General features: G+C 42.0%; 1 protein-coding gene across 1 annotated transcript in view; it reads left to right on the top strand.

Annotated features, from left to right (window-relative positions):
• The window catches only part of Mapk1 (mitogen-activated protein kinase 1), a 73,435-nt gene that overhangs the window by 46,763 nt on the left and 4,619 nt on the right, over positions 1-22,053 (top strand). The window contains exons 4-8 of the mRNA XM_090320548.1: positions 2,611-2,727; positions 7,092-7,206; positions 7,450-7,581; positions 15,978-16,087; positions 18,898-19,023. Of these exons, the coding sequence (XP_090176674.1) occupies positions 2,611-2,727; positions 7,092-7,206; positions 7,450-7,581; positions 15,978-16,087; positions 18,898-19,014 (591 nt within the window). The 3' untranslated portion in view covers positions 19,015-19,023. The remainder of the gene's footprint in view (positions 1-2,610; positions 2,728-7,091; positions 7,207-7,449; positions 7,582-15,977; positions 16,088-18,897; positions 19,024-22,053) is intronic.

Consider the following 22,053-nt stretch of genomic DNA (forward strand, 5'->3'; position numbering starts at 1 on the left):
TATATATATGAGAATGGAATGGCTAGAGTTGTCTGTCAGAGCTATGGAGGAGGACAGGATTTCCTTGCTGTTCTGTCCTGTGAGAGTCCACATGGAAAGCAGCCTGTGGGAGAGCCACTGGAGAAGCAGATTTGCTGTTCAACAAACGCCGCCCCCCCCCCCCCCAGTTTTTGTGCCAGTATTGGGTCTCGAACTCAACCTCTCACTTTCCCCTAGCTTTTAATATTTAAGATAAGGATATTCTGCAATATAAATGTGCAACTTTTTGGTTGCTGTAGTCAAAGTAAATGAGAGGATCTGTAGGATCAAAGGTAGAGATTGAAATCTAGGTAGATTCCAAGTCCTATAAATACCTTTTAGATTTATCCTTTAATGTCCCTCCTTTTAGGGCCGTAGTTTAGACTCTTGTTTCTTAGCCTACTTAATTCCATCAGACTTCCAGATTAGTCCGTATCTTCCAGCCTACCTTCTGAGAGTATGTGTAGTTACTCTGGCCCATCTTTGTTAACAGGTCTTTCTTTTGAGTTAATTTCCTAAGGACCAAAGAATTAAAAGATTCTGAATTTGTATAGAACAAGAGTGTAGCTGCATGTCATACAACTAGCTATTTTATAAAACAGTCTTCTTGACCAGCACCACAGTATTGGAGAGCCAGAGGAGGAATGTTTAAGAAGTACTTCTGCAAGTCTGAACAAATTGAGAGAGTAGATATTTTAAAATCAGAAAATGGTGCATCTTAAGTATAGGAAGATTTGACTATATGAAATGGTGCGGGGGAGTGAGAGGATCTAAAAATGTCATTTTCTTGGACTAAATAGAGAACTCTCAAGAAATGAAATCTGAGAAGTAGAAGGTTGGTGCAGATTGAATAGCTCATCCTCGCAGTGGTGATCTTGTGAGCTCCAGTGAGATAAGACTGAAAGAGGGGTCTGGATGGCTTTGCTAAATTTACCCAGAACAGTTTTTGTCAAGTCACCTGTGTGTAGCTATAACTAAACAATTAGGAAGTGTAAGATTTCCTTTTAAGCTGTCTTCTATGTGTTTATTTGTTGTCTTTAAATAGTATACAAAGCGGTTTTAGTTCTGCATGTCAATTTATGAGTACAATGCAGTGGCATCCCTTCCTTGTCATTCTCTCCCACATCTTATTCCAACCCTGTTCATCCCATCAAATTAAGTGTGTGTGTGTGTGTGTGTGTGTGTGTGTGTGTGTGTGTGTGTGTGTACATACGTGTATGTACTAGCCATACTGTTCTTACTATCTGAGCCATAACTCTACTTCTGGCTGTCCAGACTGGTTTCAAACCATAGTCCCCTCAGATCTGAGCCCATTTGAGTAGCTAGTACTACAGAAGTGAACCACCAATGCCCAGCAAGTTGTATTATTTCAAAAATCCTGTCAGGGGAATGTGGCTTAATGGTAAAGTGCTTGCTTAACATGTATAAGCCCTGACTCCAATTCTCAGTACCCATACTGAAAAAGCTAGAAGTGACACTGTGGTTCAAGTGGGTAGAATGCTAGCCTTGAGCAAAAGAAGCTCAAGGACAGTGCTCAGGTCCTAAGTTCAAGCACCAGGACTGGCAAAAACAAAAAACTTTAAAGCCTGTCACCAGCCACTAGCTACTCAGCAGGCTGAGATCTAAAGATCTTGCAGTTCAAAGCCAGCCTGTGTTTGGAGACACATCCTTAGCCAAGTTACCTTCTACAGAGAGGAGGCAAATACATTATTTAAGATGAATTATTAAGAAGTATAAAATAGTAAGAAATTCAAGGGCAGAGCGATAGGGCACTTCAGAAAATCATTGAAACACACTGGTCCTCAGATTGTTACAGATCGGCTGTTAGGCATTGGACACAAATATAAATACAGAAAAGATGTTGTCACTAAAACTGAAATATAAAATAAAAAAATGTTTTTAAACCTCACACTGAGGCCTAGAAAGTTACAAACACCAGAGATTGAAACACAGAAATGGAGATCTTACCAGGAAAGGCTGGCTGGTACCTGTGTTCCTTAGCTACTCAGGAAGCTGGGACCTGGAATATAGTAATTAGGAGTCGCCCTTGGCAGAAAGGCCATGAGATTCTATCTCCAGTTAACCAGAAAAATCCTAGGCTGGAGGAATGACTCAAGTGGTAAGGTGCCAGCCTTGCTCAAGCTTTACATACAGACACGCGTGAGACACAAAACACTACAGTAACCAATGTAAAAGCAGTGGCTAAAGCAATATAAATCAGCAGTAGAAGGGTTAAGTGTGGTGGCTTGAGCCTGTAATCCTAGCTACTCAGGAGGCTGAGATCTGAAGATCTGGATCAAATCCAGCCCAGGGACTATCTCCAATTAACCACCAGAAAACCGGAAATGGCTCAAGGAGTAAGGGCGGTAGCCTTGAGCCAGGAGCTCAGGGACAAAGCCCAGGCCCAGAGTTCAAGCCCCATGTCCGACAAAAAAAAAAAAAAATGTTTTTATAGAATTCCTAGCAAAATACTTAACATACTAATAGTAGCAACTGCTTGTTATCATTATTACTTTTGTTGTTTTTTACTTTTATGATATTCTGATATCAAGCTGGGTAGATTCTCAGTTGCCTACTTTTTGTCTCCCTTAGATCTGTGACTTTGGCCTGGCCCGTGTTGCAGATCCAGATCATGATCACACAGGCTTCCTGACAGAGTATGTAGCCACACGTTGGTACAGAGCTCCAGAAATTATGTTGAATTCCAAGGTAAGGACCAAGTTAACATAAAAAAGAAAACCAGAAAGCAGGGAAAATTTCAAATAGATAGCCTCCATGTCCAAGCTTCCGCTTCGGTTTAGGGGTGGCCCATCTGGCCAGAGTTAAGATACCAACTAAACTTGTTCATCACTTAACTTTTGGACCCTGTAGTTCAATCTCTCTACCTCAGCTGGAATCTAGAGGAGGTAGTCATTTATGCTGATACCATAAATGGTCCATCTCTTCCTGTGTCTAGTCTCCTGAAGCCCTGCCTATGGCAGCTTTCATACCTACTCTGCCCAAAACTGAGTGTGTAGAGGCAATCTTTGTATTAGATGCCAGTAATGTATATTCCTGTGAATGTGAACTGAGACATTGTAAAAGGTCAGTTTTATCTGATAATAAAGAATATCTGGTGCCAATGGCTCCCACCTAGGATCCTAGCTACTCGGGAGTCTGAAATCTGGAGATCAAGATTGGAAGCAAGATGGGGCAGGAAAGCCTGTGAGATTCTCATCTATTAAATCACTGAAAAAGCTGAAAGTAGCACTGTGGCTCAACTGGCATAATGCTTGCCTTGAGCAAAGGGAGCTCAGGAACAGCGCGCAGGTCGAGTTCAAGCCTCAGGACCAGCAAAATAATAATGTATTTCTCTTGCACAGCCACAGTATAACTTGTACTACTTGAAGAAAATGTATGTGGAGAAGGGGGGAAAACAAGATAAGGGGGTGGGGGTAGGGGGAGAGAAATGGGGACCCAAACATGAGAAAAGGTATCAGTGTTTGTGAAGTAATATACCTTCTGTCTGGTGAATATAATTGTAACCCTTCTATTAATTACAATAAAAATTATATGAAAAAGAAAAGAAATAGTATGTGGAAAAAATAGAACTTCTATGTGATATTTTTCTAAAATAGTGTGGTAATCTTTTTTCCAAATGAAATACCTCCTCTGTATCTAAACTCTGCTATATCTAGGTCATAAGAAATGAGTGGGCTGAGTGTGGTGGCTCATGCCTATAATCCTAGCTATTCACTAGGCTGAGATCTGAGGATCACAGTTCAAAGCCAGCCCAGTCACTAAAGTCCATGAGACTCTTATCTCCAATTAACCACCAGAAAACTGGAAGTGGTGCTGTGGCTTAAGTGGTAGAGCACTAGCCTTGAGCTAGTGCTTGAGCATTGTACCTTGATCTCAGATATAATGCCCAGGCTCAGAGTTCAAGGGTCATGACTGACCCCCCCCAAAAAAAAAAAAAAAAGAAAGTATGGCTATTAGAAACATGAATCAGGTAAAACTTGGGGGCTTTTCTAGATTGAAATTAAGTATTATTAACATCCTTTTCAAATAGTATATGAGTAAGGTATCAAAATTAGATACTTTAAGTCTACTTGGCATACTATCTATACTTAATATCTGAAGACTATGAACTTTTAAAATATGGTTCCATCTGCTACGCTGTAACCTTAAGTTACATGAAAAAAAAAGTTGTCAGGTGCTAATGGCTCATGCCTATAATCCTAGCTACTCTCAGGAGGCTGAGATCTGAGGATCACTGTTTGAAGCCAGCCAAAGTAGTAAAGTCTGTGAAACTCCAGTGAGCTTTCAAAAATGATCAGCACATATACACACACAAAGATATATGAAGAAAAGTAGATAGACATTGGGCATCATGTTTGGGATGCTAGATCCTGAGGGGTTTAATGAAAATGAAAGGAACAAGTCTACTTTGTTTAGAGACATCATTCTCTATTTTTTTTTTAATGTGTCCTGTTCTGAGAGCTCTGCCACCTGAGCCACACGTCCACTTTGAGTTTTATGATATTTTTGATTGCAGATACAACAGTCACAGAGTTTCTGCTTGGGCTAGTTTCATTCAGCCTTCTGAGTAGCTAGGATTACAGATGTAAGCCATTAGTATGCTCTTTCTCTATTCTTTATAAGTAGAGATAAGCTATTAGACTGATTTTTATAAGGAAATGGGATTTGCTTACAACAGTTGTTTTGTTTTGTTGATCATGGGGTTGAACTCTGGGCCTGGGCTCTGTCCCTGAGCTCTTCAGCTCAAGGCTGCCGCCCTACCCCTGAGCCACAGCGCCACTTCCAATTTTCTGGTGGTTAATTGGAGATGAGTCTCACAGTCTTTAGTGCCTGGACTGGCTTTGAACCTCGATCCTCAGATCTCAGCCTGAGTAGCTAGGATTATAGGCGTAAGCCCACCAGGCTTGGCACGTTACTTTTTTTTAACATATGGTTTTAATTAAGCAAAATCACATTAAAAGATACTCCTACTGACTCCCATAGCTTACACCTGTAATCCTAGCTACTCAGGAGCCAAGATCTCAGGGTCACAATTCAAAGCCATCCAGGACAAGAAAGTTTAGGAGATTCTCTCCAGTTAGCCAGCAAGGAGCTAAATATGGAACTATTGCTCATGTGGTAGAGCACCAGTCATTTATTTATTCATTTATTCCTTCCTTCCTTTCTTTTTCAGTAGTCCTGGGGCCTGAACTCAGGGTCTGACTTTTCGCAAAGCTAGCACTCTACCACCTAAGCCACATCACCACTTGTGGCTTTTCCTGTGTATGTGGTACTGAGGAGTTGAGCCCAGAGCTTTGTGCATGCTAGGCAAGCACTCTACCTCTAGGTCACACTCTCAGCCCATAGAGCACCAGTCTTGAGTGAAAAAGCTAAAGGACTGTGCCCAGCTCATGACTTCAAGTCCCAGTGAGATAAAGAGGCTAGGTCTAAGCAAAAGACCTTAATAATAGAGGCTATTCTTTAGCTTAAAAGTGTGTTTTGAATTGGTAGGTTCCAGAAAAGTCTTATTCTCCTTAGATAATTGGTTCTTAATTCCCCTTGATTGTGTCCACATTTGATTTGTTTTGGCTTATATTTAACATCTTTGCTAGATTTGAGTGTTTGGTGGGGTTTTATTTGCTTTTTACTTCCTTAAGATCAATACCCTGCACCCTGTGTAGTTTTGGCCACTTGAGCCATGTGTTAGTTGTATTCAGGGCTGTTGGGCTTTGTGACTTGAGCCCCCCTGCCATCCACTAATGCTGCAATAGAGATTCTAAACTGGGCCTTTTAAGTGATGGCTTCTTTTGTTCTCACAAGTGGATTTACTATAGAACACCAGTACTGGCATGAGGGGGAAAATACATTTTAAAGCAGGATTTTGTACAGTAAATGTTTCAAAGAAAAAAAACTGTGGTGTGGATTCTCGTAAATAACTTTGTGCTGCATATCATCGCAAGCAGCAGCCTTGTTTTCTCTAATGGTTACATGATAGCCATTGTAGAGTGTTGGCATGCAGAAGTGCAGTGTCTGCTGAGCCTTTTGTCCTGATGGCCCTTGACCTTGAGTCTTCATTAGAACTTAAAATATCCCCACTGCCTTTCTCTCATCACCCTCTAGCAGAAAGCACCCCAAAGAGGAGGGTAGTTCTACATTTTTTTCAGGTGCCTAATTCATCTGTTCTACTTACAGAATTACCACTGTAAAAACTTAGTATAAGTTCATTTTCATTTGTAGTACATGTAGCCTGAGAATGTTACTTCTAGTAATGTATTCGCTTTCTTTTTTTTTTTTGAGACATTCTTATAGTATAGTATAGTATAGTATAGTATAGTAATGTCTCCTCTTTTGAACTGACTTCCATGTTTCCAAAAAGGACTAAATGGATTATAAGTGTCCTGAGACATAGAATAATTATGAATCATCCTCATACTTTGCAAAAAAGACTGAAGTGTACACTTCAGGGATTCTTTTTTTTATGTTTATTTTTTTTATTGTAATAAAAGGGTTACATGATATTTGCCAGATAGAAGGTGCATTAATTCACATACATTGATACCCTTCCACTTCAGAGATTCTTGTGTGTAGTGTTCTATGTGTGTGTGTACGCATGCATGCATGTGCTGCTACCAGGGCTTGAACTCCGGGCCTTGTGCTCTTGCTTGGCTTTTTCCACTCAAGGCTGGCACTCTACCACATGAGCCAGAGTTCTACTTCCAGCTTTTTGCTGTTTAATTGAAGAGTCTCAAGTCTTTGCCTGGCTGGTTAGAACCTTAATCCTCAGACCTCAGCCTCCCGAATACCTAGGAAATCAGATATAAGCCACCAGTGTCTGGCTGGAAATGATGATTAAATAGAAAGTTAATCAGTGTTTGAAGTGTGAAATAAAATTAAGTAATCATGGTTATTAAGTATTAAAAAACCAAATTATTATTTGCTCTTTGCCACGTATTTGTGAAATTTTGGAGAAGCCCCAGCTGGTATCAGCAGTATTCATCTCATGGAGCAAGACCTCATGGTTTTGTCATGTGCATAGATGATCTTCCTCTGCCTTTTCCCCCTTTCTGCTGCAGGGCTATACCAAGTCCATTGATATTTGGTCTGTGGGCTGTATCCTGGCAGAGATGCTGTCCAATAGGCCCATCTTCCCAGGAAAGCATTATCTTGACCAGCTGAACCACATTCTGGGTAAGGTTCCTGAGAGTCACATCATTACATCACTCAACAGTTCTGATAATTCTAATCTGTAGTAGAGATGAGTTTTTAATCTCAAAATGTTTGAGGTGGGGGGACCATTTATGTAAAAATTTGGAGGAAAGATAAGCATTAAATAGTGGTGAGAAGACATGAAGGACCAAAGTTCATTTTATCCCAAATTGGTATCAAGTGTGTTTGCCTTGGTCTTTAACAGCTAATTACTTTATTTAATAGGTATTCTTGGATCCCCATCACAGGAAGACCTGAATTGTATAATAAATTTAAAGGCTAGAAACTATTTGCTTTCTCTTCCACACAAAAATAAAGTACCATGGAATAGGCTGTTTCCAAATGCTGACTCTAAAGGTAAGCCTTAGCGCATTATCGTTTTCTTCTGCTTAGCTTGTTATTCAGTGTATTTGTTAAATTGTAAGGTCAACTTATTTGAAATGTGTGTATTATTCTCTTTTAAATTATATTCCACTGCTGTGGCTCTAACCCAATGTCCACCCTTATGATAGCCATGCACCCCACTGCCAGTCCTGGGCTTAAGCTCAGGACCTGAGCCCTGTCCTTGAAGTTTCTCAAGGCTAGAGCTCTACCACTTGAGCCTCAGCACCACTTCCAGCTTTTTTTTTCTATGCATGCGGTACCAAGGAATCGAACCTGGGTCTTCGTGCATGCTAGGCAAGCACTCTACCACTAGGCCAAACTCCCGACCCCAGTTTTCTACTTTTTTAGTTACTTGTATTGATTCAATTCCTGTTCCCATTTCTAGGACTCGGGAGGTGTTAGAAAATAAATTGCAGGTTTACTATTTCTTATCTGAAATGCTCAATCAAATGTGTTTGGAGCCTGCGCGGTGGCTCATACCTATAATCTTGCTACTCAGGAGGCTGAGATCTGAGAATCAATGTTCAAAGCCAGTGAGGGCACAAAAGAACCTCAGACTCTTCTCCAATTAACCTAAAAAAATGGGGCTTGGAGGGTAGGGTGGTAGCCTTGAGCTGAAGAGCTCAGGGACAGCGCCCAGGCCGGGTTCAAGCCCCATGACCCACAAAAAAAATTGTTTGGAATTATTAATTTTCTTCGATTTTGGGATATTTAATAAACATGAGATAACTTAGAGAAAGGACCAATATATCTAAGTACAAAATTCATTTATGCTTCATAAATGTATAACCTGATGGTAATTTTATACAATGTTTTTAGTCTGTTTTGAGTGTGAGTCGATAGGTCATTCCAATATGGGAGATTTTCTACATTTTGAATTGTGTGTTCAAAACTCTCTTATTTTAAATCAGATATGCTCAATCCTAAATTCTTTATTATCTGGACATTTGATTTTGTTTTGTCTTGGGAGAGAGGCTCTATGTATCTAAGCTAGCCTAGAACTTTTGATTCCCCAGCCCCTGCCACCAGCACTTGGCTGAGTGATGTGATTTGATTTCTATCCCTATAGCTGTACCTTTTCAAGAATATAATATTAATTTAATCATGGAATGTGTTGCCTTTATGTATGTATTCTTCCATTTATCATAATTCACTTGATTTATAAAAATGTTTTTGCTTATATCCATCTCTTTTTTAGTAGGTACTGGAACAATTAGATAACCTGTATGCAAAAAGGAAAAAGTAATAATAAATAAAAGATAGTCAGGTGCTGGTGTCTCATGACTGTAATCCTACCTACTCAGGAATCTGAGATCTGAGGGTTGTGGTTCAAAGCCAGTCCAGGCACAAAAATCCAAAAGACTCTTTTCTCCAGGTAACCACCACAAAACCAGAAATAGAGCTGTGGCTATAAGTAGTAGAGCACTTTCTTTGAACAGAAATGCTCAGGAACAGTATCCTGACCTTGAGTTTAAGCACCATGACTGACAAAAATATGAATGAATGAATGATAACAAGCCAGGCACTGGCAGCTCATGCTAATAAATCCTAATTACTCAGAAGGCTAAGATCAGTGGATCACAGATCGAAGCTATCTCAGGTGGCTCAGGCCACCCATATGGGGATATCATTTCAAAACCAGCCCAGGTAGACAAATCCAAGAGACCCTTATGTCCAGTTAACTACCCAAACACCAGAAGTTGAGCAAGTGGTAGAGTGCCACCCTAGCTAAGCGGTTGTGATAAATGGACCTACTTGCAGGCTTTCCTTTTGTTTCCTCACTTTTCTCTTTTGTCATTATTTTGTATTAGATTATTATCAAGTCTTTTTTTGTTTTGTTTTGTTTTTGTTTGTGCCAGTCCTGGGACTTGAACTCAGGGCCTGAGTACTGTCCTTAAACCTTTTCTATGTATATGGTACCAAGGAATCGAACCTGGGTCTTTGTGCATGCTAGGTCACACTCCTGGCCCCCAAAAAAGTTTGTTTTGTTTTTTAAATTTTAAACGCATGCAGCATAGGACATTGAAGGTCAATATTTCTTTTTGGACTTATTTCTCAAAATAGAAAACACCAAAAGTTCGATAAGCCACTGTACGTACGGTCAAGGCTGCAGGGAAGTGGATGTTCTCGGAGACAGCTGGTAGAGTGTAAATTAGTTGCATCTCTTTGGAGGGTACTTTAGCAATTCAGTCACATGTCTTTTGTTCCAGTAATTCTGGAGTATTGAACTTTTGGGTCTGCCAACCACATGGGGGCGGGAGTGGCATTTAATTGTATTTAATTAAGAGTGAAATTGAACATTTTTTTTCACATTTTTTTTGGACATTTTTGATTACCAAATCCCTTAAGCCAGTGATTATTGTAGATTTTTCTTCAAAGAAATCTTAGGTTAGAATTCTCTCCAAATGACTGGAGTGAGGGGGAAGAATGATTATTATTCAGCAGATGGTTCTAGGCTGGTTGAATATTTGGAAGAAAATCAGTTTACATTATTACTCACACATGAAAATGATTCCAAAAGCATCAATTATTAACTAGTTTTTTTAATTATTCTGTTAAAAACAGTATTTTTAGAGTATTTACTGTTTTTTTCTGGTCTGTACCTGAAGACTCTTCCTAAACTTCAAAAACAAACAGAAAGGAAAAAGAATAGATTTGATCGCATGAAAGTGTTCACACCTAATCTTTGAAAAATCTTTCCTCTTTCTTTCCACCTTCCCCCCTCCCTCCTCTCCCCCTCCCTCCCTCCCTCCCTCCCTTCCTTCCTTCCTTCCTTCCTTCCTTCCTTCCTTCCTTCCTTCCTTCCTTCCTTCCTTCCTTCCTTCCTTCCTTCCTTCTTGTCCTGGGGCTTAAACTCAGGGCCTGGGTACTGTCCTTGGGCTTTCTCAAGACTAGCAAGCTACCCTTGAGTCAAAGCTTTTTCTGTGTATGTGGTACCAAGGAATGGAACCCAGGGCTTCGTCCATGCTTGGTGAGCACTCTACCACTAGACCATGCTCCTGGCCCTAGGTGTGAACAATAGTTCTAAGATTTTCTACACTGAATAACATTTAAGTTTCTATATCCTTACTGTTATATATAAGGAAAACAGAAGAGTAGCTAATGCCCTAGAGCTCTGGAATCAGCCTCCTGAATTAAAAATTAGGATTCCATATTGGTAGCCTTTGATTTTGGAAAGGCTCCATAATTTCCCATACAGATTCAGTTCTCACTTGATAATTGATAAGGTTAAGTGAATTACTAGTTACTAATGTTAAATTTATCATCTAAGATTTGTCTCTGCACTCTCTATACTTACTATTAGTATAGAGAGTGCAGAGACAAATCTTAAAGAGCTCAGTGGCTAAGTGAATGAGCAAAGGACAAAGATGTTCCATTCACAGGAAATGCTGAGATGAGAATGACAGAAAAGCAGTTTAGGAGATTGCCTTGAGAATTTGGTTTGGATCACATTAAATTTAGGCATTAGGAACCACCTATATGCCAGTGTTAATTATCTACTTAAAGAGATGTTGTAAAGCCACTAAGAAGTTGTTTTTGCAGTTTTCATAACTTGGGAAAATAATAAAGCATTTGTTATACAGTATGATTTAAACTATATAAAATAAAAGACACAACAGTATTCCCCCCTCCCCATAGACTGTAAGGGCCTTGTGACATTTAGGGGTAGGTTGTGTGTGTCAGCTGTTTAAGGATTGTAGTCCCGAGCCATCTGCACCAGACTGCAGTGTTTTTTTCTTGAGAAAAAAATGCTGGTGATATGAGTTGAATATGCTTTAAAAAAAAAATTTTTGTGCCAGTCCTGGGGCTTGAATTCAGGAACAGGTTGTTGTCCCTGAGGTTTTATGCTCGTCTAGTTATCTACCACTTGAGCCACACAATTCCACTTCTGGCCTTTTTTTGTTTCTTTCCTTTTTTGTGGGGAGGAGTGGGGTTGGGTAGGTTAGAGATAGAGTAGACTTTCCTGACTGAGCTGGCTTTCAACCCTAATCCTCAGAACTCAGCCCCCTAAGTAGCTAGGATTAGAGGCTGAGCATTAATGCCCAGCTGAATTAGCTTTTTAAATCAATCCTCAGGTTTTGTGATGGGATTTCACTTCATTCCCAAGGTTAGCCTCAAACTCGGGACACTTCTAACCTCTGCTTTCCAAATAATAGATCCTCAGTCATTTTTAGGAGTTATAAAGGGATTCTGAAACAAGGAAGTTTGAAGCACTTTCCATGGCACAGGCTTTAGTTAGGTTATTTTCTCTGGTACTGCCTGGAAACTTAAGGTGGCAGTGAGAGGTTGCAGCCTGGCTCCAGGATCAGAATTTTACTAGATGGGCCTCAAATAGCTGCTGTATGGATCCAGTTAGGTAGCCTGCCCAGGATGAGCTAGGAGGAGGAAAGGGGCCCAGCTTACTGTATTCTTTTTTCTTCTTCTTTTCTTTCCTCTCCCCCCCCCCCAAATTCGGGGGCTTAAGCAAAGGTCCGGAGCACTGTCCCTTGAGCTTTATTTGCTCAAGGCTATAGCCCTCTCTACCACTTGCGCCACAGCACCACTTTCAGCTTTTTCTGTTTATGTGGTACTGAGGCATCAACTCAGGGCTTGATGCATGCTAGGCAAGCACTCTACCATTCAGCCACATTCCCAGCGCATTATTCTATTTAGTGTAATACTGGAAGGTAGGGAATACCAGAGTGGATAGCAGGAAGAGCTAGGGATCATATTCAAATGTAATCCCAGCTTGAAGGGACTTCAGTCTCTTGGGGGAAGGAAACTTGTGCCCAAGAAAACATGCACACAAACAGCCATGATTCACACCATCTAAGTGGTACCAGTGGATTTCTGTGTTGTGTGGGAGGAGGAGGAGGGCGAGCACTCTGACTGTGGGATCTGCACCTGCCAGCTGCCTCCCATTTTGCCTTTTCTCCTTTGGTAGCTGTGAATAATGCAGAAATAGCAGTATAAGGAGGCAGTTACATTTTAAGTGCTGAGAAAAAGCCATTTTCTTTAGAAATTTTTGCCTGGAAGCATAAGGGCCTAGAATTTAGAAGGGATCGTCTGTTTTAGAAATGCCTAAGGTGCAAAATACTCAGTTGCCTTGAATTACCTTCCTACTTAATACCAGCAAGTTTGAACAGAGTAGTACCCTCAATGCTATGGAAATAATGCTATTAAAAGTCAGGTGTACCATTAGCTTACTCAGTAACTACTCAGAAAGTTGGGATCTGAGGATTGTGCCAGCCCTAGCAGACAAATCTAAGACTTTTTATCTCTCGTTACTTAAAAGAAAGTCAAAAAATATATGAAAAAAAAAGAAAGTCATAAGTGGAGACTTGGCAGAGCACAAGATAAGATCATAAGGTCTGAGTTCAGGCCCCAGTACTATCACGAGGCGGTGGAGGGCTGCTTAAAATACTGTTGGCTCAAGTGGTAGAGCACTAGCCTTGAGCAAAAGAGCTCAAGGACAATGCCCAGACCCTGGGTTCAAGCCCCACCAGGACCAGCTCCCTCCCCTGCCCTGACACCCCCACCAAAAAAAAAAAGTATGTATATTGGATAAAAGAAAAATACGGAATTTCTCACAGTGTCCACCATTATTTCTCTTAAAAGATCAAGGATTGAACCAGGCACAGTGGCTGACGCTTGTTTAATCACTAGAAAACGTGAAGTGGAGCTGTGGCTCAAGGGGTAGGACCATAGCCTTGAGCTGAAGAGCTCAGGGACAATGCCCAGGCCCTAGGGTTGGGCAGTAGCTTTGAGCTGAAGAGCTCAGAGACAGTGCCCAGGCCCAGAGTTCAAGCCCCATCACACACACACACACACACACACACACACACACACACACACACACACACACACACACACACACACACACACACACACACACACACACACACACACACACACACACACACACACACACACACACACACACACACACACCCCCACCCCCCCCCCCCCCCCCCAAGGATTGGCTCTGTGGTCTATGCCATGAGTAGAAAGTCAGTGCCAGAACTGAGCATGAGCATGTAAACCCATGTCCTTTGAGTAACCTCAGCCATGAGGGAAACTAGCTGCCAAGAGTATTCATTGAGTAGATGTCATTTTGTTTTTGTTTGCTTGTTTTCTCCAGTGCTGGGGCTTAGACTTGGGGCCTGGCCATTGTCCTTGGGCTTTCTCGAGGCTAGCACTCTACCACTTAAGCCACAACACCACTTTTGGCTTTTTCTGTGTATGTGGTACTGAAACCAGGAATCGAACCCAGGACTTCGTGCATGCTAGGAAACCAGTCTACCACTAGGCCATGCTCCTGGTCCCTGTTTCTGTTTCAGTGTCACTTACATTCACTAAAAATTAGTGTTCCTGTTGACTACTAGTTTCTTAGACATACAGTCAGTTTTTAGAGTTGAACCTAGGATTCTTCTGAGATGCTTGAGGATATATAAGCCAAGCCTAAAATGTGTGTGTGTGTCTCCATCTCCATGTCTGTCTGTCTGTCTGTCTCTCTCTCTCTCTCTCTCTCTCTCTCTCTCTCTCTCTCTCTCTCTCTCTCTCTCTCACATACAAACACATCTACACACATTTCTTATGATTTAATAGAGAACATGAATCAATCTAAGCGATTACTCTGAAAAGGGAAAATGGAAAAAGAAAGATAAATAACTATTTTATTGCATTGCAAGTATGTATGAGGGTAGCATAGAGAAACCCAGCTAAAGCTATCAATCAGCAGGGGATGGGAGGAGAGAACTAGATTTTCAGTGATTAGTTACTGAAGGAAAGGGATTGGACTGGCAGGGAAGATGAAGGAGGTTTGAATGCTGTCAAAATAGATTAGTTGGAACTATGAAAACAAAACAAGGGGGGCCAGAAATGTGGTAGAATGCTTGCCTAGTTAGCCCGATGCCCTAGGTTAGATTCTTCCATACCACATACACAAAAAAAGCTGGAATTAGGGCCGGGAGTTTGGCCTAGTGGTTAAAGTGCTTGCCTAGCATGCATGAAGACCCGGGTTCGATTCCTCGGTACCACATACATAGAAAAAAGCCAGAAGTGCTGAGGCTCAAGTGGTAGAGCTCTAGCCTTGAGAAAGTCCAAGGACAGGGCTCAGGCCCTGAGCTCAAGCCCAGAACCGGCAAAAAAAAAAAAAAAAAAAGCTGGAATTAGTGCTGTGGCTCAAGTGGTAGAACACTAGCCTTGATTTAAAAAAAAAACTCAAGGGCCGTGCCCACGGCCTGAGTTCAAACCCCAAGACTGATACAAAGGGGGTGGGGCAGGGGGGTGGAGAGAGAAGGAAGGAAGGGAACCTATAGGGGTGCCATTTTTGGAGAAGAGGAAGACAGAGAGTGAGATTGATTGGAATACAGTGTAAACATGTATGAAGATATGACAATGAGATATCACCCCTCCCATAACTAATATAAAAGGGTTGTTGTTGTTGTTGTTGTTATCAGCCATGGGGCTTGAGCTGAGGTGCTGTTCCTTATTGTTTTCCCCAAAGCTAGCTCTCTACTGTTTTGAACCACAGCACTGCTTCCAGGTTTCTGGTAGTTACTTGGAGATGAGTCTCTTGTCTGGGTTGGCTTTGAATCATGATCCTTAGATCTCGGCCTCCTGAGTAGCTAAGATCACAGGTGTGGGCAACCAGCACTGGCAGTTTGGGGGGTTTTGTTTATTTGGTTGGTTGGTTGGTTGGTTGGTTTGGTTTTAAGCTCCTTTAGCACCTGCAAAAGATGTGCATTCTTACACATGGATGCCTGCTTCTGCTAATCCAAGAAGGCTTTTGTCAGGTTTCCTCAATCCTTCTTCCTAATACTGTTAGTCTTGCTCTTTTCCGTCCTGATGAGTTCTGGGCTACCTGGACAACAGCTAGAGGCCAGCAGAGCATGTTCCTCATTGGCCCTGTTCCCAGTGATCTGTACTTGGTCCTCCTGCTAACATGAAAGACACATTCCGCTGTTGGCAACTAGCCATGTCAAACATGTACTTTCGCTTTGAGCCTTTCAGAAAGACTCCAAGCTGCAGAGAGGATGACTGGAGCCTGTAGTTCACACATAACTGTCACCCCCGGCAAAATGACCATACCTCAAATCCCAGAGTTGCTCTGGGATAAATAATTTACTTTTGATACCTGCAGAGTAATGATCTAGGAACTTTGTTTTGTAGACCAAGCTGACCGCTTGCCCTATCTCTCTGAGCCCTATCAGGTAGTCAGCACCCGTATTCACCATTGAAGGGACTCACTCAGATGGCATTCCGTGTGCTGTGTGCTCATCCAACAGTGATGTTTCACTCTTATAGTCTTGGAGGTCAATTTAACGAGAAAATTGGAGCATATTAGTGACTACTGTTTCTCACCACTACAAAACCTCTCTTCATAGCTCTGGACTTGCTGGACAAAATGTTGACATTCAACCCCCACAAGAGGATTGAAGTTGAACAGGCTCTGGCCCACCCATATCTGGAGCAGTATTATGACCCAAGTGATGAGGTAAGAGTCCATACTCCCGACTGCTGCTTCAGAGATTTAGACCAGCCAATAGTGGTCCAAACTGTGTCCTACTTCGATTGTTCTAAGAGGTTAATGGTGGCATACTTGGTCCTTTCATCTCTGCCTTGAGGACGAACATTGTGGATTATAGGTCAAACTTATCCCCAAGCCCATTCTTGCTACCTCAGAAAACTTTCTCCAGGCCACCTACAGCAAACAGGGGCTGGAACAGTGCATGCACAAAGGGAAACAGCTATACCACTGGACGATGGGGAGTAGAAGGACCTGAGGCTATAGACAATCTATGGAAACATCTGAACTCAAGTGCTTATCCTAGGATTTGAGGGTAAAGAAACAGACAGCTTACTTAGGGAGGTGTGACACCGTGAGAACAAGTCAGCCTGCATGATTTATACCTTAGCTTGATGACTCTGTTGGGTATGCCACTTCCTGGAGACAGAACACAGAACCTGTTATGAGCAGTAAGTCCAAAGGTAGATGTAGCAGCTCTTTAGAGCAGATGAATGTAGTTTTGTGTGTTCTTTCCAGGACAGTTCCAATGCCTTGCTTCTTTGATTCCTCTATGGGTTTCATTTTAGCCTTTATTCCCTGAAGGATAACAAAGAAAAAAGCAACATGAGCCAAAGTTTAGATTGTTCTACTTGAAGTTTATATGCATAGAAAATAAAACCTTCATGGGTCAGAGGTGTGGCATAGTGGTAGAGTGCCTGTGTAGCATGCATGAAGCCCTTGGTTCGAGTCCTCAGTACCACATACACAGAAAAAGCTGGAAGTGGTGCCGTGGCTCATGTGGTAGAGCACTATCCTCGAGAAAGCCCTGAGTTCAAGCCCCAGGACTGGCCAAAAGGAAACCCTTTCAGCTGGGCACTTGTGGCTCGTGTCTATAGTGTCTATAATCGTAGCTCCTCAGGAGACTGAGATCTGAGGATCAAGGTTCAAAGCCAGCCCAGACACAAAAGGACCTGAGACTCTTATCTCCAATTAACCTCTAGAAAATGGGAAGTGGGGCTTGGCTCAGGGGTAGGGCGGTAGCCTTGAGTTGAAGAGCTCAGGGACAATGCCCAGGCCCGGGGGTAGGGCTGTAGCCTTGAGCTGAAGAGCTCAGGGACATCACCCAGGCTGAGTTCAAGCCCCATGACCAACAAAAAGAAAAAAAGAGGAAGAAAAAAAAAATATAGTACTCAAATCAAATTGAAGTATTAATGAACTTCCCTTTGTACACCTACCCCCTTAACACTTGAGACAGCTTACAAAGATGTCTACAGTACAGTCAGTAATGAAAGAGGTAGAGATACAAGGATCAGGCTGTTTCCAGCCCCTTGGTGTGTCATATAATCAATGACCTGGGGCACTGAGTGACCTGTGTAGGACACCTGGTTATGATCCCAAACATAAAGCATCGTTTAGGCAGGGCTACTCGTTCTTTTCTGGATATGAATCCTTTTCCCCTTTCAAGCAGCCAAAGCATGGTGCATTATTTGGGGTCCATCTTCCTCTAGAGGCTGCGTGTAAGGATTAGGTGGGTGAGCTATGACTCTCTGGGTTTGTCTTATTGTCAGGTTAGTCCTGTACCATTTAGTTCTGGGTGTTTCAAAACGAAGCTTCCCTAGTGGTGCACACCTGTAATCTAAGCATCCTTAGGAGAACAAGACAGGAGGATCTTGAGTTTGAAACAGGTGTGGGCTGCTGTGTCTGTTGCGTAACACACACACACACACACACACACACACACACACACGTCTCAAAAAAAGTTTTTGACTTGAGATGTGGCTCAAGTTGCCTAGCAATCACAAGCCTAAATTCAGTTGCCAATGCCAATTTTAAAGATGTGTGTGGGGGTGTGTATATATGTGTGTGGGTGTATCTCTCGGGAGTATTTCCAAGTCTTACTACTTTGTTGAAAGCTTTATTCTTGAAGCAAACATGAGCATTTTCCAATAGTATTACTGTTCCTTATGGCTTTATTTTTACTTTCTCCATAATATTTTTGATACTAGAAATATTCACATAATAATATCTCTTCATACCTAATAAAATGCATTTATTTCACTTCAGTTTTATGCTTTTGACAGCCTGAACATATAAGCACTCCACTGCAGCACATTCTGCTATGCAACATTGAGAAACCTTAAACATGAAAATTAGTCTAGGATTTGTGATAAGTTCAACAGTAAACTCAAAGTGAATTGTTTCTCCCAGTTTTTTGTTTACTTGTTTTGTTTTGTTTGGGGGGGGGAGGGGTGGTCGTGGGCTAGACCTCTGGGCCTAGGCACTGTTCCTGAGCTCTTCAGCTCAAGGCTACCACCCTAGCCCTGGGCCACAGTGCCACTTCCTGTTTTCTAGTGATTAATTGGAGATAAAAGTCTCATGATCTTTAATGCCTGGGATGGCTTTGAACTGAGATCCTCAGATCTCAGCCTCCTGAGTAGCTAGAATTGCAGGCATGAGCCACCACACCTGGCATCTCCCAGGTTTTTTATGTTTAAATGTTCTTCCTCCTCTTTCTGTTAGTGTACATTATATGAAGGGTTTCATTTTGATATTACCATATATGCTCCCAGTCTAGTTTGTTTTTGTGCAGTGCTAAGGTTGGAATCTGGGGTCTTACACATGCAAGGCAAGCTTTCTACTACTGAGTTGCATCCCTAGTCCTGGGACTCTCAAGTTTTATGAGATACCAGTCCTGTTACATTATTCAGAATGTAAGCCTACAATCATTTTATGAATCAAAAAATTACTGCCTTAACCATAACTACTTTTGACTGTTAAATGTTTGTTTTCTCATAAAGCCCATTGCTGAAGCACCATTCAAGTTTGACATGGAATTGGATGACTTGCCTAAGGAAAAGCTCAAGGAACTCATCTTTGAAGAGACTGCTAGATTCCAGCCAGGATACAGATCTTAAATTTGTCAGGTATCTGAACCTTTCTTTTTCCCAATCCTGGGGCTTGAACCTCAGAGCCTAGGTTCTATCCCTGAGCTTCTTTTGCCACTTGAGCCATAGTGCCACTTCCGGCGCGCGCGCGCACACGCGCGCGCGCTCTCTCTCTCTCTCTCTCTCTCTGTGTGTGTGTGTGTATGTGTGTGTGTGTGTGTGTGTGTATTACTGAGAAATCAAACCAAGGGCTTCATGCATGCTAGGAAAGCACTCTACTACCAAGCCTGTGTGCGTGTGTGCGTGTGTGTGCGTGTGTGTGTGTGTGTGTGTGTGTGTGTTACTGAGAAATCAAACCAAGGGCTTCATGCATGCTAGGAAAGCGCTCTACTACCAAACCACATTTCCAGCCTGGAATATCTGAAACCTTAAGCTTTTATTCTTCTGGCGGTGGGGCTTGAATTCAGGGCCTGGATGCTGTTCCTAAGCTTTTGTGCTCAAGACTAGTACTCTATCACTTTGAGTCACAGTACCACTTTCAGTTTTCAGGGAGTTAATTGGAGATAAGAGTCTCACAGACTTTCCAGCCTGGACTTGCTTTTATTCAGGATCCTCAGATCTTTAGAATTACAGGCATGAACCACTGGTGCTTGGTTTAAGCATATTATTAACAGAAAGAAATAAATGATATTCAGAAGAATTGAGTATATTCCTCTTCAGTTGCATTTTGCTTGAGGATTTAAAGAAGAGAAATTACAATGATATGAAATTGGTGTCAAATTGAGATGGCAGATTTGAAATAATAACTAATACGATTTTGGAACTTAGGCAGAGAAGGACTTGTGTGTAAGCATAAACTGTGTGTATGTACACATATAGAGAGTGAATGTATGTGCTTATGCTCAAATGTATCATACGACTTTTTTTTTTTTTTTTTTTTTTGCCAGTCCTGGGCCTTGAACTCAGTGCCTGGGCACTGTCCTTGGGCGTTCTCAAGGCTAGAGCTCTACCACTTGAGCCACAGCACCATTTCTGGCATTTTGCTATGTATGTGGTACCAAGGAATCGAACTGGGTCTTCGTGCATGCTAAGCAAGGACTCTACCACTAGACTAAATTCCCAGCCCTCATATGACTTTCTTTTTTTATTTATTTATTTATTTTTTATTGTAATTAGGAAAAGGGTTACATGATATTTGCCAGATAGAAGGTGCATTAATTCACATACATTGATACCCTTTCACATGTCTTGGTACCCATTTCCCTCCCCCCCCCCACACCCCCCATCATATGACTTTCTTATTAAAAGATTTTACGAAGCTGGCTGGTGGCTCACACCTGTAATCCTAGCTACTCAGGAGGCTGAGATCTGAGGATCAAAGTTCAAAGCCAGCCCTGGCACAAAAGGACCTGAGACTCTTATCTCCAGTTAACCTCTAGAAAATGGAAAGTGGGGCTTGGCTGTAGGGTAAGGCAGTAGCCTTCAGCTGAAGAGCTTAGGGGAAAAGCCCAGGCCCAGGGGTAGGGCAGAAGCTCTTCAGCTCAAGGACAGTACTCAGGCTGACTTCAAGCCGCACAACCCACCAAAAAAAAAGGGGGGGGTATCCTGGTTTTTGTTGTTGTTGTTATTGTTTTGTTTGTTTGTTTTTTTTCCAGTCCTGGCTTGAACTCAGGGTCTGAGCACTGTCCTTGGGCTTTCTCAAGGATAGAACTCTACCACTTGAGCCACAGCACCACTTTCAGCTTTTTCTATAATGTGGTAGCAAGGAATTGAACCTGGGTCTTCGTGCATGCTAGGCAAGCACTCTACCACTAGACCAAACTCCCGGCCTAACCCTGATTTTTTTTTTAGCATCACATTTCAAATGTCAAGTTTAACAAACACATATTCAAGAATGGAATCTCAATATGCAATCACTGGCACATAAATTTAAAAATGAAAGTAAAATTAAACTGAGGGATGGGAGTTTGGCCTAGTGATAGAGTGCTAGCCTAGCATGCACGAAGACCTAGGTTTGATTCCTCGGTACCACATACATAGAAAAAAAAGCTGGAAGTGGTGCTGAGACTGAAGTGGTAGAGCTCTAGCCTTGAGAAAGTCCAAGGACAGTGCTCAGGCTCTGAGCTCAAGCCCAGGACTAGCCAAAACAAAAACAAAAAAAAGAAATTAGCTGAGACTCTTGTCATAGATACATATCCCATCATAGATTTATAAGTGCATATCAGTGATCTTGAGTACCCGAGTAATGACTTTTTTGTTGTTGTTTTTTTTGTCTGTCATGGGGCTTGATCTCTGGGCCTGCGCATTGTCCCTGGGCTCTTCAGCTTCAAGGCTACTGACCTACCCCTCAAGTCACAGCACCACTTCTAGTTTTCTAGTGGCTAATTGGAGATAAGAGTCTCTCAGTCTTTAGTGCCTGGGCTGGCTTTGAACCAAGATCCTCAGATCTCAGCCTCCTGAGTAGCTAGGATTACAGGCGTGAGCCACTGCACCTGGCATCATAGGACTTTTTGTATGTTTGGGTACTGAGGGTTTGAAATCCGGGCCTCCTATTCCTGCTTACTCTTTTCTCAAGACTGGTACTCTACCAGTTAACAGTCATACCTCCAGTTCCAAATGACATTGTGTGTGATGTGTGCATGTGTGTGTGCATCGTTTAGAAGATTCCCAGGACTAGGAGGGAGGGTAAAACTCTACTGTTGATGGGGAACATGGATATTAGGGTTTGCTATTTCCCAAAGAGAGTTGCTGGCTTCCTGTTGAGGAAGGCAGTGAGTTTAGAGGAACCATCTAATCCCTTTGATCTTCAGAGCATCGTCTTCCTCAAGAGTCTTTACTCTTTTGTAATCTTTTTTTTTTTTTTTTTTTTTTTTTTGTCAGTCCTGGGCTTGAGCTCAGGGTCTGAGCACTGTCCTTGGACTTTCTCAAGGCTAGCGCTCTACCCCTTGAGCCTCAGCACCACTTCCGGCTTTTTTCTATGTATGTGGTACCAAGGAATCGAACCCGGGTCTTCATACATGCTAGGCAAGCACTTTAACCACTAGGCCAAACTCCCAGCCCATCGTTTTT

The sequence above is a fragment of the Megascapheus bottae genome, chromosome 28 (assembly GCF_031878675.1).
Source record: "Megascapheus bottae isolate mThoBot1 chromosome 28, mThoBot2.hap1, whole genome shotgun sequence".
Classification (NCBI taxonomy): domain Eukaryota; kingdom Metazoa; phylum Chordata; class Mammalia; order Rodentia; family Geomyidae; genus Megascapheus; species Megascapheus bottae.